Below are 21,218 nucleotides of genomic sequence, written 5' to 3' on the forward strand. Positions count from 1 at the left end.
CTTCCCATGCAAAAAATATAAAGCATCGATAAACTTAAATCATCGATGAGTATTTTTTCAAGTTCCATGAAACATAATATAACTCAATTTTACGACCTACGAATTTTAGATATTCCTTGATCACAAATAAGCCCAAGTGGGATGAGGAATATTATCCAAAAGGTATGAATAAAATTTGAGAAAAATCCATTATCACAAATAAACCCAAATGGCATGAGGAATCTTATCCTATAGGTATGAATCAAATTTTAGAAATTCTCTGATCACAAATAAACCCAGATGGCATTAGGGAATATTATTCAGAAGGTATGATACGAATTTCTGACCATCACACTTAAGGCGTATGAATCAAATTTGAGAAAATTCCATGATCACAAATAAACCCAAATGGCATGAGGAATATTATCCAAAAGGTATGATACGAATTTCTGACCATCACACTTGAGGCCTTGGCGCACGAGCCCGAAGAGCAGTTCACCGCAGAAGTCGCAGAAGGTGGGAGTCTTGTAGGAGTGCACGGAGAGGAAGTGAGGTCTGATCACTTCTTCGTCATTAGGGGGCACCACTGAGAAAAACACACACGCAATAGAGTTTAAAAATACTCAAAATATTGCGAAGGTTCAAAGTTTGAAAATTTTCCTCCTTGTAAAAAATTAGGAGGCCGCAAGAAATTAGAGGACATCACCGCAAACACCAAGCAACATAATTAGATAATACCCCTCTGAAACTGTGGACTTTTGTTAACTGTTTGGAAGTTTTCTGCCTGCACAACAATTCTTAATATTTCGTCTTTGGATAAAAAAAGGGTCACGCAATGAAAGGTTCCCACATCGAAAATCGAAATTGATTTATATCGTTAGATTCACAGTAATGAAAATTACAAGAATCGGTGACAGGCCAAACATGGTCAATTCATCTATTTCATCAGCGCCAACACTACTTACTACCTATAGGTACCTACTATACTTGGCTCGCAACAACAACAACACATTGATATAGTACATCCCGTACTCACGTCCAGACATGACAATCTCAACGAGCGAGTCTTGTTCGACTTCAGCAGCCGAGTTGAGGAGCTATCGTTCGGGCATAATTAATTAAAAGGATGTATATTAAAAATATACATTCTGTACTCACGTCCAGACATGACTATCTCGACGAGCGAGTCTTGCTCGACTTCAGGAGCCGAGTTTAGGAGCTATCGTTCGGGCATAATTAATTAAAGGATTTATATTAAAAATATACATTCTGTACTCACGTCCAGACATGACTATCTCGACGAGCGAGTCTTGTTCGACCTCAGCAGCAGAGTTGATCATCTGCAGGATGTTTGGTGTGTCGTAGACGTGGCGGAACAGCAGCAGCCGCTCGTTCAGTTTCGTCAGGCCGTGGTCAGCGAACTGCAATAACAACAAAATGTCTTAGAAAATGGGAATTCGTTCATAAAAGAAGTGTCTGATACCTTCAACCTAATGTCTTAGGAAATAGGAATTCGCTCCTAATTTTCGTTCTTAGTAATTCATTCAGTGTCTGATACCTTTAACCCAAACTCTCAAATCTAAAGCTCTTAAATCTAATATTCGGGAGGTGTTGGTAATAAGTAAAATTTTGAAGGCAATTTTGGTATATTAGTCAGCGTATTATGTATTCATATTATGTATTTACAGTACATGGGCTGAATTTACAGATTGATACAGTATTTAAATTTAGTTTAGAATTTCATAATCGCGTATATGTCAATTTCGAATAGTTCAGTTATATTTCAGTTAGAGGACTTGCAGAACATGGACGCAATTTAAAGTATGTCAAAACCTTCTATACACTGCGCGGGCGTTGTATATTTAAAAAGCTCCATTGATGAATGTTCAAATCATTCATGGTCAGTATTCTTATTTTTACTCTCAAAATAACTGTAATATAAGTCAGTTACGTTCATCAGTATTAAAGTTGCGATAGGATATAGTATCAAATGTCATATTTTCAACAACGATTAACTTTGTTGGGGTTTTAATAAGAGACATTTTATTTCAGAAATTATTAGGTTTACCGACAATAAAAACTGTTCACGTCAGCACTCTAGGAACGCTGTGTTAGTTCTGGTTTTGTGCGGAGTAGTGAAGGAGGCAGGTTTCTTGTACTAGTGAAGGAGTTTAAGTGTAACTATCATGTATAAATATTACTGAGAATAGATTTAATTGGAATATTGTTTTACTATGATTACGTTGTACATATTATATCATTGTTAGCAACCCTGTGATCATGTTTAGCATTCTATTGATTACTGAGAATAGATTTAATTGGAATGCTGTTATAATATGATTTCGTTGTACATAATGTGTCATTGTTAACAACCCGGTGATTATCTTTAACTTTCTATTGACTAGTTTTTGTTTGTATTTACAGGAAAGTTTAGAGCTAGAAACTTGGAGCATTAAAATGTTAACTAAAGTTGAGTTTAACTTCCTCTCATAACATGCATAAGGATTGGATTGAAGGACGATCACGAGCCAAATCTGATCACGGCTTGGGCCTATTGGGCTTTGGTGCGAGCCCACAGCATCTAGGCCTCCTGCGCGAAGTATTAGTAAATTCGGCTTTGGACTCAGGGACGCGGGATATGAAAGTTGCAGTAGCACACAGACCACAGAGATCAATAATGTGCAATAGCCTCGTGTTAATGACAAAGCGCAGCTCCCTCAAGCGCGGTTAAGACCAGGAGGTTAGTCGGACTCAACCTTAGTCGGAGCGCTCAGCGATGAAAATCAGGTTAACACCTCGCAAATTGCCGGTCATTAACCATCGTAGACAAGGAGAACGTTACTATGCAGGACACAGCTTATCATTACAACACTAAAGTATATCAAATCCTTTATCGCGGCTTATCTGATATGAATACTATTACGGTGACCGTATCCTGGACGCTTATATAAAAGGCATAACAGGAAAGTAGCAGAACGTCTTAAGTGAAGCTCAGCGTAAAAACACGGCGTAGACTGGATTTTGCTCAAGGTCAGATGGCTCAAAATATGAATACAATTGAGTACTAACCGAGTACTTGTCAGAATCGAGCACTCAGCTCTTAGAAAGCTACATATTCGATATAGAATAACCATAAGCCATAATAAGCAAACCAAATACATATATGAAAAACTCAAGATTGCAATACGCAACCATACAAAATATTAATTCAACCCCAGTTGATTTTTCTGGTAATCTAAAAATGCGTGATCATACTAACGGTTAATTTTTAACGTTGACGAGTTTTCTGGTTAGCCTCAAAATGCGCGAACTCGATTAATAATATAATAAGTTAATAGCTAACTTGAAGCGAGTTCTGGGAGCCTAAAATGTTCCACTAGACGCACGGATTCTCATCAACTACGTTCTATTTGACGGGATAAAAACAATCGACCTATGCCTACGGTGCATTGCAAAAAAACGCTCTCTTCCAAGAACACTAGGAAAAACAGCGGTGGTCCACTAGACGCACGGATTCTGACCAATTATGTTCCACTTGATGGGATAAAAACAATCGACCTATGCCTACGGTGCATTGCAAAAAAAATGCTCTCTTCCAAGAACACTAGGAAAAACAGCGGTGGTCCACTAGACGCACGGATTCTGACCAATTATGTTCCACTTGATGGGATAAAAACAATCGACCTATGCCTACGGTGCATTGCAAAAAAACGCTCTCTTCCAAGAACACTAGGAAAAACAGCGGTGGTGGTCATTGGGCAGCACAAAGAGTCGCCAGGATATTGATTGACGAGGAGAAGCTAACTCGGGGCAAAACTAAATAAGGTGGAGGAAACGACGGCACGCCTTCAATAAGTGCGAGGCTTAGGGCATTCACTTGTGATAACAGGCATTGATTACACGCAGCCTGTGATGTGATGAGCAGCATGTGATGTGATGAAGAGGATAGAACTGCATTGATTACACGCAGCGTGTGATGTGCTGAAGAGGATAGAACTGCATTGATTACATGCAGCGTGTGATGTGCTGAAGAGGATAGAACTGCATTGATTACATGCAGCGTGTGATGTGATGAAGAGGATAGAACTGCATTGATTACATGCAGCGTGTGATGTGATGAAGAGGATAGAACNACGATCTTTAATATGGTTCCGAAGAACTCATTTAAATAATAATTAATTTATTAGGCATCGGTCAGACCGTTCCGGAAAAATCGCGGTCCGTACTATCGAAAATATCCATCCACGGGTTGCAGCGCCGACGATCTTCAATGTGGTTCCAAAGAAGAACTAATTCAAATAATAATTAATTTATCAGGCATCAGCCCAACCGCTCCGAAAAAATCGCGGTCCGTACTATCGAAAATATCCACAACGAGTTGCAGAGCCGACGATCTAGGATATAATTCCGAAGAACTCATTCAAATAATAACTAATAATAATAATTAATTTTTTATCAGGCATCGGCCCGATCGCTCCGAAAAAAATCGCGGTCCGTACGATCGAAAACATGCAACAAGGGTTTCAGTGCCGACGATCTAGGATATTGGTTCCGAAGAACTCATTCCTAGAGGGTTTATTCATCGGCCCAACAGTTCCAGGAAAATCGTGGTCCATACAATCGAAAACAGTTACGGGTTCGTTACTCCTTCAGCCAATGGTTATGAAGTATTGCAAGTTGTTCGAGTAATATTCTTTTACCGACAAAAATTCATTTCAGCGCGATAATAAGCAGTGTATAAGACTCGTCCCAGGTACCTATTTGGAGTGCGGTATATAATCTGACGGCGAAATAATCAGCGCTCAGCCTAGTGATGAACGAGCTGACGGCTTTTCAATCTAATCACATCCATCGCAAACGAGAAATCAGTCGCCAATTATGCTGGTAGCGGCAGGCTACGTGTATTTATTACTATTTAATGGCCTTTTGGTACTACGAACCCGTGACAAATATTCACAGAAGACGCGTGTTTGTGATCGTTATAGTGTAACGGTAATATAATCTGAGCTGAGATTTTAACTTATTTGACAATACAGTTGGCTCAAACCACGAGACGCTGGAAAACATTAAAATTTCAACGAGAGAAAAAATAAGAACACTAATCTAACAGGGTCACTGAAAAGATGCAAAAAATCAAGAAGCGTGCAGAAACAACAATTTGCAGGCTATATCAAGCATAACCTACAGTTGATAGAAGAAAAATGCTTCAAAATATTAATAAAATATTTCAATAAATTACCTTTAGACAGCACTCTGCTCGAGCGAATGTATATATAAACTTTCTTCTACGCAAAGCGAAAACAAGAAGAAACTCGTAGAAAGAAAAACTAAAAATACAACCTTTTTGAAAAGAAGCAATTGCGCGAGCAAATAAATGGATTACGTGCTTCAGAGACGATAGCCCAATTGCAACCAAATAAAGGGGCCTGTTGATCGTGCCGGGGAATTGCTTATAACTCGAATGTATGGCCAGCTGAGACCTAAGTTCACTGAATTGTAGCTACAATAAACAGCAGGCTTGAGTGCCCACATCATCGAGAGAGAAGATTGCGACAACAAAACATAGAAATATATTCATCTCAGCTGAAATTTAATCATAAAATATTACAGCATAACGAGATATTTCAAGCATAGAACTATAAATCTCAACTTTCGATAACCTACGAAGCTCGAAAGAGTCAGCAACCACAGAATAAATTAAAATCCAGACATGCAATCTCAAATGAAGAAAAATATCTCAAAAGCAGCTGATATTTGGTCATTAAAAATTCATACGTGATCGCGGAAGTGAGCAGTGAACATTTCTATGGAGCAAACGAGTACCTGAGTGTGACGAAAGCTTCGTATCGCTTGAGGCCAAGCAAGCGAGCGAGCGAGCGCATCTAACCTTGACCGTCAAATACATGGCGAAATAATCAGCGCTCAGCCTAGTGATGAACAATCTACTACAACAAGAACCTATTTACTGGTTTTAGTGTTTATCTTAATTTGTCTCGGTTTGCAGGCAGACATTAAGCAGACTGATAAAAAACCTGTAACGTAAAATATAAGGTGCTATTCGATGTCATCGTGTCTAGCGTTACCCAGGCGCATGATTTTGCTGGCATTTTTTCATAATCTAAAACTTTAATTAAAAAAATTACTGTGGAGCAACACGGCAATACGAACAGTTTTATAGAATAAAACCTTAATTTATCAAAGTCCGCTTCCAAACAACAAGTCCGCTACATTTATCATTTATTTATCAAAGTCCGCTTCAAACGAACGTATCAAACGAACGGCAGTAAAACCGTTAACATAACAATGGATAATATAACATCATGAACCGTGGAAGAATGGAACATTGTAGCCCCAAAATATACATAATATATAAACGCACTCATATAAGCCTCAAAATGAATGTGTATTGGAGTTGACAATTCAGCCAGCTATAGCCTGTTGATTAGCAAGACTGATTGTACAGCTCTAGCGAGGAGCTGTATAGACTGAGTCTTTTTAATCAGGTACATGCACTTAATTAGGCCGCTGCGTGTACTTAGCCGCTATAAGTCTGCTTGGGCAATGTGTCCTGATCGGAACTTATATATCTATCTCTACACTGGGTGAGCATTTAACCTTTTCGCGAGCACGTATTGACGTATGTAAAAATTTTTATTTCGCAATACATTACAGGAATGTATGAACCATTCTATAAGATCCTGGTTAGACAAAAAGGGGGAAACAACTAAGAAATCTACAGAATATATTATTGTATGGTGTAGGTCCACATTTTGCGGCAATTATAATACAGCCTCAATTCTCCGAGGTATTGATTCGTGCAAATTTCGAATTGCTTCTAAAGGAATTTTAACCCATTGTTAAGTTGAAACTCCCTCCAGCTCTTTTAAAGACGATGGCGGTGGGAATCAACTTGCATCTCTAAAATCGACCACAAATGCTCGATAATATACAGGTTTGGTGATTGTGGTGGCTAAATGAGTTGCTCAACTTCATTATAGAATGTTCCCCGTGCCATTTTTTCAACAATTCCAGCTCTACGGATCGGGGCATTACCATCTTGATAGATGGCTTTCCCCTCCACAAACAGTGCTTGAACGATTGGATGAACTTGCTCCTCCAAAGTTCTTAAAAATTAACGGCTGTTGATTCTTCCATGAAGAGAAATCATTGGTCCACCAGATTTCCAAGAAATAACACCCCAGATCATCACAGATTCCCCACTATGTTTTACGTTTGGGAGGAGGTAGTCGAAATTAAATGACTTTTTGTCTCCAAACGTAAGCTCGGCCAGAGGTTGGAAATAAGGCAAACGATGCTTCGTCAGAGAAAATCAAATTTTTACACTGCTCGAAGGATCAAGTCTGGAGGTTTTTACTTTTTACACCACTCGAAACGCTTTGAAACATTTGTATTTGAAAGCAGAGGTTTTCTAATTGCAGCTCTTCATAGAATCCAGATCTGTGCAGCTCTCGGCGGACAGTCTTTATGGAAACTAGGTTCTGTGGGTGTTCTGTACAGTAATTTTTAATAGCCGTGGTCTTTAGATTGTCCTTCACAATTTGATTTAGTTACCGACTGTCTGTCTCAGACAACTTCGACTTTCGGAGAGAGCTGTGCTGTGATGGAAGTTTTTCCTTCTCTTTCAAAAGCTGTCATTACTTTTGAGACAGTATACCTCTAGAAACGCCAAGCATTCGGGAAGTTTCTGTCACACTAGCACCTGCCATACGGGCACCAACAATTTGGCCTCTTCGAAAATCATAAAGGTTTGTCATTTATAAGTTATAGGTTAGGTTAAAGACACAAAAATTTAATAGAAATATATGTGCAAAGATAAACTATCAGTTTGTAGCAACAATAAAATAAAACATAAAAATGTAACGTTTTCGTTGCTTATAACGTGTTCAAAAATTACGATATCAAAATGTCAGGGGTTTCCCTTATTTTGTCCGAAGAATGTATATTTACTCATAAGAATTTTTTAAATTCTGTATATTGAAGGAGTAAATCGCAGTTGAATAATTTATTACATACGGTCACTATGTTAAAAAAATGTATGCAATTGAAATTTAAGATGCAAATGTAAAGGCTAATTATCCACCTTCAATTTATTACTATTCCATCATATTTCTTCAATTAATTAAAGAGATATTACTACATACGAATTTTAAAATAATGCGAAAAGAGCGTTAATTTCGTAATGATGGGTGAATGACAAAGGCATGATAAGATAGCAGCAAACACAAACTGGAGTCTCTCGTGTCATTATTATTTTTTTTTTTGAGGGGTTTTGAAGTGACCACACATAGTAACTTGCTCGCTATAAAGGGATGAACACTAGAATATAACACCTCTTCCTGCCAGCTCGATAACGAGGTATGAAGCTATGCAGCTGCAAGTGAAAATTAAGAGCAACATGCCGCAGACTTCCCCACCACTCAGAAACATTAATGGGGTCACATTGTCCCAATAGTGGCACATTCACTAATACGGGGCTGAACTGGGTCAGGATGGTTCAGCCCGGATCTGGGGCTGAACTTTTTCCGGGCTCAACTGGGTCAGGACGACCCATAAATGGGCTAAAATTGGACGGAGGCTGAACTTTTTCCGGGCTGAATTGGGTCAGGACGACCCATATAAATGGGCTAAAATTTGACAAAGTATCCTCATTTCTCTGAGTATGAGGTTTCTACCCCCTGGTGGGGCTATTTACCCTCGTGGGGCACGGCGCTCCCTGTTATGAGGTGGAGCACTTCTCTTAATGGTCGCACCGCCACCCGCTAAACTGGCCCACGAAGTGAACACAACACGGCACTGTGTACCGCACGTTACATTTGAAAATGTAGTTTTTCGTGGTAAATCGTTGCAAATTTTTTTTTAATTCTGCAACCAAGCTGTCAAATTATAAAGAACGATATCCCGTTAATGATAAGACTAGCATCCGATAATCGAGAGATCTATTCTAACTCACCTTTCACATATATAGAGCATACAACTCCCATTCGACTCCCGTTACCAAATGCGGAAAAGCTTTTTATAAACCTTCTAAAAGAAATTTATACATTCAGATTAATGAATAAATTTTAATCAGTATTTATTCAAACCTTTTACTCTAAATTTCACAATGCCGTACTATTCTAACACAGGAAATACAATTTCAGGTTTAGATATCATCCCGATACTTTAGGAATCGTGGCATGGCCCCTACGAAGTGAAGCAGCAGCTTCAAACACGCAAGTATACAACAAACTTATACAAGAATAAAAAAAATATTGGATAATACAAATCAAAACGTGAAAATTTCTGTTTAGTATGATTATATTAACATAATTCATATTATTGCCATCCTTTATCATACATCAAAGATAGGTATTTATTTACTCAAACACATAACTGGCATAATATTTAGAACCTTCAATTGATGGAGACCTGCATAGCAAAGTAAGCCGTGCAGCAAGCGTGGGTGGGGAGCTATTATTTCTAGCTAAAATGTTGCGTTTTGTGTCATAAAAATCGTAACTTTACATCGATAAAAACGAAATAAAACGCAGACAAATAAAAAAAAACTGGACAACAAGCGTGCTCAGCATCACACATAAAGGCCTGCGATGGTGGTGGCATTACCGAGTGCGACGCGAGCGACAAAAATGAGAACGTTACTTGCTTCATTCTCGGCTGGAAAATAAAGAGGGCCAGCTATAGTGTGTATCTGAAGGAGCATTGTCCGACGCAATGCCAGCGCTAGGGTACACTCTTTTCTTACCATTGATGCAAAACCTAATGATTTTGCAAATAATGACAGTTAGGTTCAAGCAGGGCACAAGTTCATTTCCAGAGTAGCACATATGTTTGGGACTCCCTTAGGCTGGGCCGCCGTTGGTACAATTTGTCCTTTAGCGGAAGCTAACAAAGTCCGTAAATTCAAAGTCATTAAAGCGTGCGCTTCGACCGAAACTGCGATCACGATCGTTTCTCTGCGCATCGTAATTTCGCTCGCGTGGTTGGCCAGAACGTGTTCGCTGAACAGAGTGACGATGAAATGCTGGGGGCAGAGAAGATCCTAGATTATAAAACAGTAGGTAATTCTAGATAAAACACTAAAAATATGACATTCGCAGTAGCAGGAAATCACTCTCAAGCCACTCGAGTGAATCGAATTACTATGAAACCAGATGCGGCATACAAAATAAACTGACTTTCGTTAATTGAGGTCGTCAAGATCAAGGTAAGTATATATTTCCATTGAAAACTCAAGACTGCCACATTTAGACCTGAAATAAATACGCTCAATGCTCTGTCAATAGGAAAACTTTTTAATACACCGTACACATGAAACTATCCACGAGTGTGACAACAAGCGAAAAGTGTTTGAAAAATTAAGATTGCCTTTTATTCAACAGATGCAGTGTGTATGAGACCCAAACACAGAGTGACCGTTCGAGTGTTTAAGCCTGCCTCCGAAATTAGGATGGCAGAAACACTTGTGTTTGACAAGCAACTGTAAACAAGCAAGTGACGCGTCTACTTTCGCCGCCACAACGATGCTTTTGTTGGTTATGTTTCAACACTGCAGGAGTTGAAATTCAACAAACGTCACGGCGAGTAGTGACAAAAAGCTGGAGATGTTGCGTGCAAGTTATATATTGTTGTATTAAGCGTATATTGTATACTACGTGTACTCGAGTACACTACGTGTACTACGTGTACACGTAAGAACAATACAGTGTATCATCTGTCAACTCGAACATAGTACACATAAAAACATTCACATATTATATAACATCTGTCAACTCGCACCCATGCACATAAGTACAGGTGCAACACAAAATAAACTCTTCAAACGCAGCAGGAAGCTCGATTACGACTTCGAACCTGATTCATATAAATTTAGAAATCAGGTAGGGTTTTTTTGCAACAAAATGATTGGCAACTTACCTAGCGTAGCAAAAATTAATACAGCTTTGCGTTAGCCCAAGTGGTTGAAAAAGAGAATTGTGTGAGCGTTTCGGTTGAGAAACTTGCGTGAGGAATCATGATCAATCTATTTAGGAGAAAAATACGATGATCAAGTTATAAGAAGGTTATACGATGACATTAAGCACGCCAAACAGCCTTGGACGTAGAAAAAAAACAAAAATAATTTTAAAAAAACGATTCATATCATAACTGATGCATTGGGCCATTCAATATAGCTACCTCCTATGACTTACTTGCCGGCAAATTGAGAACGTTCGCAAGCACATTTTTTCCGTCTATACAAACGCACAGAAACGAACGAGATCTGAAGATGCTGGGGAATCCACACGGGAGTTCCAGGGATAGCTATACGGTTCCAACGTGCCATCATTTGCAAATTCAGGAGTAGTTCAACAACGGTTGGGGACAATTCATCGACAATTTTTACTCGGGCTGTATCAATAATTCAATCAATTGCAAGTAGCTCAGGGCGACTAAAATACTTCTACCGTCTAGGAGATTGTTACCTTGAAATAATAAATCAATGTGCAATCTTTATAAAGGGATCTTGTACGTTTTGCTCCATTCAGTCAAGAATTCAGTGAAGATCTTCACGCGGCGAACATGGGGAAGTGAAGGAATTTTCCCGATGTATTTTTTGCTCACCTCCAGATCCGAGTCTCGTACCACACGAGGCCTTGTTTTCCCTCCGTCCTACCATCACTGCATGGAATTTTTGCAAGATTTACCAGCATTTAGTTTATGCACAGCCAAATTGGGGTATTTTTCCATAGAAATCGCTCGACGCTTCTTTTTATTCCATGCACGAAGGAGTTTTACATAGGGACTCAACAAGGTCTTAAATTCTGCCGCGCATGTTTGTTGATTATGATTTACGTCACGCGCAGTTGACACGTCAGACACATTTCCAGGGACAACGTTTGTTAATACCTGAAAGGCATCTATGTTGAAGCTCGTACATGTTACCCACTGACACTCACGTCAGAGTCAAACAAATTTAATGTGTTGTCATGAATATCGTACCTTCTGATAATAAAGAGTTCAAACATCAATGTGAGGCAGTTGAATAATTTAACGAGAAGAAAATACCACATCATCAGAACAGTAAAATCTCAACTGCAATGCAGTGCATATTTTTTTATTTCACAACGCACGTTCATGCTGTATAATTTTCCAGCAGAATAAACAGGACATGTAAACATGAGCACCCAGCAGAAAAATTATGCGGTGAGAATATGATTCTTTGACCTTTAACCATTTCGAACAGTTTCTGTGTTCAGCAATTGTGCAAATAAAAGAAACACTTTATGACATAAAATTACTCCAATTCATAGCTGCTGGAGTGATTCCTGATCGCTTTTACTTTTTTTGTGAGAGAATCGACAATAATGAACTTTATTTGTAACAAATCATAATTAAATATTTATTTTCTTATAAAATTAGGCCCGTAATTTCAAGGAACACGAATAGCTTCTATGATTTACTCGAAATCAAATTTACGATCATAAGAAAGGAAATTTTTGATGCGTAACCGCAAACATTATTACGAATTTTGCCTTATTTGGAAGAAAGGATTTTCCGCGTCTGGCTGTCGACATCCAATAAGCGATTAGCCTGTTGTGGATATTTTCATGTGAGGGTTCTCATGTAAATAAATGTGTGGGAGCGCACGTAAATAAATGTGTGGGAGCGTACTGACTATTCAGCGATTTGTACGAATTCAGCAGTTCCACACAAAGTACTCCCACATTGTGTGCTTCTAAAAGAAAAAATTAAAATTACTCTGTGAAAAAATTCTAAAAGACGAGTTCATACACATTTATAAGTATAACAAAGAAATATAATTTCATCGACGCACCATAACCTGTGTGCATATCTTAAAACATTGATACATGTCTAAGAAACAAGGAAAATACATATCCTTCTCTTGATCTTAGAGGAATGCCCACAATGGCCCCACATACTTCGTACATCCGAAACTTTCAAGGACTAAAATACGCAAATACCCGCCAGTAAAAAAAATTATTCAAAGTATCAAACGGAAAAAAGTATAAAGAGAACGCATAAATTTAGTAAAAATTAAAGCAGAAATGCCAGACACGTTCCTCAGCCAATTAAAATGCAAAAGCTAAGAATAACAGGGCACATTAACATAAAAAAATAGATCAGTACTCACTGCAGTGAGTGACAGAGAGCGCATTTTCTCGTCGACGAAAACGTGAAGTCACGGACAGACGGACGGACATGACGAGCACAATAGCGCCTTTTTTCTATAAATGAGAAAATGCGCCAAAAACGTCACATCAAAGACCTTAAGTCGTAATCAAATATTAAATAATATTAAATTCGTCGCTTTTGGTTCGTATATCTGCAGTACGTTTCCACGCGACGAGATTCCAGAATCTCGGATTTTCAATGATTTTCACGGGATTCCAATTCCAGAATCTCGGGAGTCTCAAGACAGGCCAGCCAGATACCCTCAGTGCCGCTACTCGGGCCTCAAGCAGATGGACGAGAGCAATTTAGGACGGGTCTTTACCTACACATGCAGTTAGGTAATACATTCTTTAATAAAAGCTACGACAAGAATTTGACAATTGCCATCATACTACAATGGTTATGACAAATTTTCTCGTTGCTCCATTCAGAAAATCTTCCTCGAAATGCTTCAATCTTCCCTCCTAATATAAGGTGCGGCTTTATTTGGTCTTTGAGTGGCTACAGCTCCCGGAGAAGTTCTTGCCACTTTACTTGTATATGGATGACATTTCATCATCACAGTTGAAGCAGTGCGATTTAAACATAGATGTTGATATATTGAAGGTTACATGGTTGATATATTGAAGAATGAAGGTTACATGGTCTTATAATAATTACACATAATTGAATTAAAATATGAGTTTGCTTGGTTTACACAATTCGAATAAATAGGTTGACAAATACATGGCTTTATAATTAAGGAACAAATCTATCATCTGCAATTAGACCAAGGTTTAAGCTACCCCGGATTTCGTTACACATCGTATAGGCACGCAGCTCGTGTAATAAGTAACGTAGTGCACGATGTCACACATGGAAAGTACGCACTACCCAAAATGACGACACATGCACTGTTATTCTTATTTTAAATAATTACTTCTATGTTCAGATACCACTAATTTGTTTTTCGAGTTGTGATACCTCTTGATATCTAAAAACAACAAAAAATTTGAAACAACGTCGATTTTCTCGCAGCTGATTTGAGTTCAAACTTTCCCGAGAAATATTATAGAATTCTAATACACTAGGATTTCTTCGCACTTCCCTTCGTTCTGTTACGTTAGGATCTGCTCACACATTTGGCTACAGCTTTCGTTCCACCTTCGAAAAGAAAAACTGTATTCGTTACCGGCTGAAGGCAAGATATTTCTTCAGGAGAGACGTATACAGTTTCACTCCTGAGAGATTGAGCTCCTCTACTTTTTTTCGACCGGAATAGTAGACCGCTCGCACACAAGTTTATCACTTTCATTGAATTCGTTATCACACCCGTGGCATTCAAAAAAATAATTATAAAATGAATTATTATATAATTATCATATCAATAATTTTATTATTTAAAAATAATAAAGCTTCACTTTTAATTGTGAGCACAGAATCCTTTTACAGGTCTTGCTGAGACATATAGTAGTTATTTTTATAATAATAAAATTATTTCCAAGACGTGGTCCGATACGTGGACTCAAGTCATCTGTATTCCAGAATACACCGCATCTATTAAGATAAAAGAATAGCCGCATATAGTGTGGATACTAAATTTATTTTCCCCGTTAAACAGTTACAAAATAGTTTGGCTCTGTGATCAATCGAAATCGATTGATCGTATGCTATACGGTAATATACATTGTCTTTTTGTAGCCATTTCAATGTTCATAACGGTGTTCTATCTTCCCATAGAATCATCGGTGCGTTCACCAGCTCCTCTTCTCTACATCACATGCGTGTAGTTTGGGGTTGCTATCACTTGATCACGATCTACACAGCTGTGATGGAACAATTGGGTGGACCAACTATATATGAAGAATACACGATAAATGTTCAGTTGTTTTCTGAAGTGCCAGATAATCAGTAAATGCACCGGCAGAACCGCACTACCGGTACCCAATCGACGCATGCAAGATTTTGCGAATTCTAAAAGGAAGAGAATATTTTCTTATAGATTGCAACAGATTTAGTTGTCACAATCATAATCATTGGCTTTATCGGAGCGCGTCCTTGCGATTGTTCAGCAATCCTATATACTCAGCACACAACATATGGCGCGCGGTATATGAATTTCAGTAAAGGGATTAAATTGCTATATTTGCAAAGGATTAATTCAATTTCCAGAGTAATTCCTGCAGGCTAATTTGCTATAACTCACAGAATAGCTCGAATTTCCTTAATCAAAACTACTGAGTGGTTATATAAAAGGGACAGAATATTACAAAAATTCAAATTAGCAAATTAAAGGTTTTTCATCAGTAAAAATTACCATTATAGCACACGAATTACCCGCCAATTACTATTGATGGATGGCTGTATTCCCTGAACAAGGACAGAGCCGGCTAATCGATATCCAGCTATCGCTAATTTCTTTTTTCGAGGGGAGGTGTATTAACGAGGACGGCAAACTCCAGAGTTTTCCATCACAAGTGGGAACATTTTAACGCCGTGAAATACAAGCTGAAGTTCGCAGATAATAACTCATATCATGCACTATAAGCATCGCATACACTATAACTCATACACTATACTATACAACTCATCGCATACACTATAAGCACTCAAACGGCTCAAAAACTGAGTTCATTAAAAAGAGATTAGCGATCTCATCACTGAGAATAACATAGCAGGAAAATAATACATGATGATCCGAAATAAATCGTTCACAGACACATTTATTAACCCAATTACGAAAGAAAATCGTACAACAAAAAGAATAGCACTTTATGAACAAATAGCAATAAATTGACTGCGTTTGAAAAAAGAAACACAAAGAAATACAATGCAACTCCCACCTGACCCCGAACATCGCAGGTAATTAATAATTAGAATTCGGACAACGTAATTTATACGCGTTGGAATGGCCGTGATAATAGTGAAATGAATTCATTGACACATTGATTAATTCAATGGTGCTGGCCACAGCGAGCTTCATTCATGCAGAGGCGAGAGCGACGACGCTGCTTTGAAACCCGCGTAACAAAGGTGGTTCATCGAGTGACATCAGAGAACTTCTGGTTATGATTACAATGCATATTTATAAACAATCAATAATACATAATTACCTGCCTATAGACGATCAATTGTAAACAAAACTCATCACAGGTTCATATACGATGCGATGAACACATGGCTCGTATAAACCACTTGATTATATTGAGTCATATTCAATGTTATATACTGATGATTATCAATATGATTTTGATACCTTGTTGTGTACCAGCAAATCTGTTGTGAACCAACAGGCGATGCCGGCGTTACTCGAGATCAAGAATCTTCGAGATTTGAGAATTCTTCTTTCAGCCGTCAAAGTAATCATTGAACACGGTCATTTTTATTTGAACAACGACCAACACAAATGACATTTACACAAAAAACATCATTTAACCCTCGTTTTGAAATTTGTATTCAATTCTTATTTTCCAGTTCATGCTAAATTTTAAATAATCTCAAATTAAAATAGATTTCAATTATTCAATGCATGTTCCATTTTGCGCAGCCACACAATGCCAGAACTAAAATGGTGCTATATTAAATACATGGAGGCTATTCGAACCAAGTACATATTTCAAATATTGTTTAAACCTTAATCTTATTACCCTGAACAGGAAACGGGCATATAGTATTATACAACAAGTACCGGTAACTAAGTACGGTCATATATTATGCAGCAAGTATATACAATCGCTCCATCTTATGCTGAAAAAAGTATATTCATACGAAAAAGGTAATGCACATAGAAGCGCTAAATGATCAAGGAATTAGAATATATACGGCGGCCGTCGTCTCACTTAATCGGCAGTGGAAACCTGACCTCGACGCTTCACGAAATTCACGAAAATACGAAAAAAATCACGTGATGGCTACTTAAATCTTGACGAAATGAAGTGGTTTCGCAAGGCAACAGGTAATCATATGCCACGCGCCGAGTCCGCAGAACAGAGAAAACTCTAGAAGATCTTGTCCGACAGAGAAGAAAACTCTGAATTTTATATTTATAGAAAAAGATACACACAAATTTGTATGTTGACAAGCAAAAAGGTGTTATTATTGCGAATTTTCCAAGAAAAATCCTCTGAAATTGGGGAAAAATTCAATTTACTTTTTGTTTGATTTTTGTTTATTAAGTAGTAATTGATTATTAACACAACTCAATATGATTAACTAAATCAATGGTTTACAATTTAGTCGTTCATTGAAACCCGCCTACATTTAAATTTCAACTCTGTAAGACTAAAATATAAGTAATTTGGATTAGCAAATGCACAGTTAGCGCGAAATTTGACTGAAGCTCAATTCTAAACTACCATTCCATGTTTCTGTCGTTGGCCATTAAATTAAATAAAGCTTTATTTAAATGATATTGAAATTTGAACAGTGGATGCGCAGCGTTAAAATTGGGGCACGAGAGAAAATCGCATTTATTTATATCAGAGCATAGAAGAAATTAATACCCAATTCCTTCAGTCAGTTTTGTATTCATTGACAACGACTAAAAAGTTGGATGAAAGTTCACAAGCAAGCGCGTTTCTGGTTGCCTTCTAACGATCGGTTCTTCTGAAATTATCAATTTATAACCAAAATTTTATCCGCACACCAATGTAATTTAATAGAACAAATCAACTGTAGAAAATAAAATGACAACGCAAAAGTCTTATTTCCCAGATTTCGCACGCAACGAACCGCGGCTACTCGAGCATACATACATGCATGGGAGGATCGGATGTAAAGGCTGCACCTCAGAGCGGCAGGCACGACGCGGTCGTCTTTAATACAGCGGCAGGTATAGAAAAAACCTCGAGCAGCGGGGCACCCTTTACAATTCAAGAAGACCCCCTCAAAACTCACTCCCAGAAGCAGCAACAGGTGTAGGCGGTGGCAAGCGCTGCTTACATCAGTATACAGCGTGAAGCATGCATGTGTACTATGCTATGCATTATTCAATTTGCTTGTTAGTCTTCTCAGTCAGAGCGTCTATTTCCTGTTGTTATAGACCAAATATAGACCAAATATGTATGTGAGATACACTACATAGAGCGCGAGGCACACTTCGTGTCGCTGAAAGATCGCGTACTTTAACATAGCGTTCACTTAATCTCGGTCGTGTATTTATTTTATATCTCTTTGCAAAAAAAAGCATGCTACTATAGGATCAAAAGGGCTGCTAAGATCCAACTGGTACAATATATCTCGAATTGAACAAGAGTTTATAAGTTACACTGAATTCGTGCCTCAACTGATTTAGCAATCTCTCTTAGAAGATAAAAGCTTGGTGCACTAACAAGAACTCACGAGAGATGTGAAATAAATTTTAAATCAGGAAATAAATCAACACGCCTGTCCAGATTGAAGACCTGCCAATGAATAGCGACCATTAAGGTGGTGAGGGCGCAATAACAAAGTAACAAATGATTGAAGTAGTAAATTTTAAAATTGCGTTTCATCCATGTTACTACATTCAATTGAATAAAAGGACAATTCTTTCTTTGATAATGAAAACAATAATTACTAACCCTGTTAATATCATTATCATCAATGATATTTATATCATTACTACTTATGATAATAATGAAACAGATTTATTCGCACCGAAGCCCATTGAATGGATACAAATATACAAGTGAGTGTAAACTATGCAAATCATCATGAGAAGTGCCAAAATTGGTCTGATCGCAATATTGTTCTCAACATATTCTGAGGTAATGAAGGTCACTAACAGCTGCTGGCAAGTTAATTTTAACCAGCGTAACGGAAACTGAGCCAAAACCTAATTTAATAGTAAAGGACAAGTGATTGACAAAAGAGCAGTGTTTCCAATTAAAGTAGAGCGGAGTGAGGCATGTTGGTGACGTTTGTGATTCTTCGTACTAGAATGAAAGGTCGCGGAAAGAGCGCAACGAAAGACTTTATCGTCAAAGCAATAAATTCAGTCCAGGATCTCCAATCCAGAAGCCTATTCAAATTTTATACCATGTCGTTGGTGCCGTATTCATCCGAAACACTGGTTCATCAAGCTCGGTCACCATTATTTATTTCATTGATTACAAGCATCACTTGACCTCTCAACGGTCAATAGTTTGATAATCTTTAATGTGGCAAATGTTAAAGCTCTGACGATAAGTCAATGCTATTGCAAGGATGTAAGATATTGCATGCGCTTGTGTGGTGAAGGCAAAACAAGCGTGAAGCATGCAAGAGTGGCGAGTGCAAGACGAGCGTGATGCATGCGTGAGTGGCGAGTGCAAGACGAGCGTGATGCATGTGTGAGTGTTGAGTGCAAGACGAGCGTGATGCATGTGTGAGTGGCGAGTGCAAGACGAGCGTGATGCATGTGTGAGTGGCAAGTGCAAGACGAGCGTGATGCATGTGTGAGTGGCAAGTGCAAGACGAGCGTGATGCATGCTAGAGGTCGCACAAACAGCAGAACAATACATTCGGCAACCGCAACACCAAACAACTCGGTCACGTGACGTGCATCTGCTCGATTGACGTGAGGCTGCAGCACAAAATGTTACTCCATCGGCGGCTAGTCATGTACACGCGGCGTTTACCGCACTAACGGGGCGGTGGTGTAACTCGATGCTTGCTCACTTACTGCACGGATCTGTATTACCGACACAAATGCATAAACTACGAGATCAAGTACTTAATAAATGGATGGTTCACAACCGAGTTCTGGTAAAATATGCTATTTGCGATGTTTACTTTTACGCCAAGTTCATTTCAACTGAACAGTACATTTGGGTCGATCGACGCGAAGTCGCGAACATTCATCGATGGCTCGAATCTTTCACATCGATGGCTCGAATGAGTTCGAATGTCAGTGGCAACTCCGAGAAATAAATAATCATAAGGAAACAAAGCTTTTTAACTTACTTCAGTCCCAAACAATTATCCGACTTTCCGAACTGTAAGTGCGGTATTGTCGGTTGAAAATAGACTTCCTATAAATTACCCTCAAGTTAAAACAGTGCTGCGGATACACCACTATAGGGAAAGTAAATTGGACACAGAGACAGGTAGAATTGTATTAACATTACCATCTAATTAAGTACCGTCAACTGGGGTGACTTCAGCCACACCTACAACAAAAACAAATGGCAGCAAAAAAAATTAATAAACGTTGGCCAAAGTGACTGGGATGACTTTGGCCAGCGTTTATTATTTTGTTTTCTGCCATTTGTTTCTGTTGTAGATGTGGCCGAAGTCACCCCCAGTGGCCCATGTCACCCCAGTTGACGGTATATGTAAGAATTTAGCGCCATAATTAATCAGAACATAGAAATAAATGGCTATGAAAAGATTGATTCCATAGTGGAAAATACAGTGGAATCACGCGTCATGGTGTAACGGAGTACCAGTACAAAATCAAGTAGAAGTTTGTCATAAATGGTGATTTATTAGAGATTTATTCACGATTAGTACCGCTTTGCTTGTGTAATAAAACTTCATATGCGGATATTCTAATATGCAAGTGCATTTAACTAGAACGAAAAATTATTTTGAAGGTTCGTTCCACATCTACTTAAAATTTTACTCTACATTATTTAAGAAGCGGCGATCAGTCGTGGCCTGCATGGGACTGTCACGTCCAAAACACATACATACATAATGATCTATATACTGTGGCAGACCGAAGGTTTCGGACATATTTTAATTATTTGCCTAATTATGTAATTTGATACTTTTCTGAATGTTACCATTATTAGTATGACACCAAGAGTCACCAATAACAGCAAATATTCCAATAATAATGTTAATTATCCCATATATATGAGCTGCAGGCATTACGTATAATAACTGATATAGATAGAAAACATGCCCAGGCAGTTATCAACTTTTCACACCTCTTCGTCATCTAGTACATTGGATCGTTCCAAGCATAATTACGGTGTATCCCTAAGAATACCCGGCTATTAGTTTCAATTATGATTTATATCGATTAAAAGTTTCACAGCAACGATCGACGAACGGTTAGCCATTTCATTATCGTGCCTAAAGACTACTTATCACTTCAA

At 38.3% G+C, this 21,218-nt stretch overlaps 1 protein-coding gene across 1 annotated transcript in view; it reads right to left on the reverse strand.

The window, feature by feature from the left end:
* Nucleotides 1-21,218, reverse strand: part of LOC108675165 (serine/threonine-protein kinase D2) — a 55,411-nt gene that overhangs the window by 25,334 nt on the left and 8,859 nt on the right. Inside the window, 2 exon segments of the mRNA XM_047879877.1 lie at nucleotides 434-565; nucleotides 1,259-1,400. Of these exon segments, the coding sequence (XP_047735833.1) occupies nucleotides 434-565; nucleotides 1,259-1,400 (274 nt within the window).

The sequence above is a fragment of the Hyalella azteca genome, unplaced genomic scaffold (assembly GCF_000764305.2).
Source record: "Hyalella azteca isolate HAZT.00-mixed unplaced genomic scaffold, Hazt_2.0.2 contig4106, whole genome shotgun sequence".
Classification (NCBI taxonomy): domain Eukaryota; kingdom Metazoa; phylum Arthropoda; class Malacostraca; order Amphipoda; family Hyalellidae; genus Hyalella; species Hyalella azteca.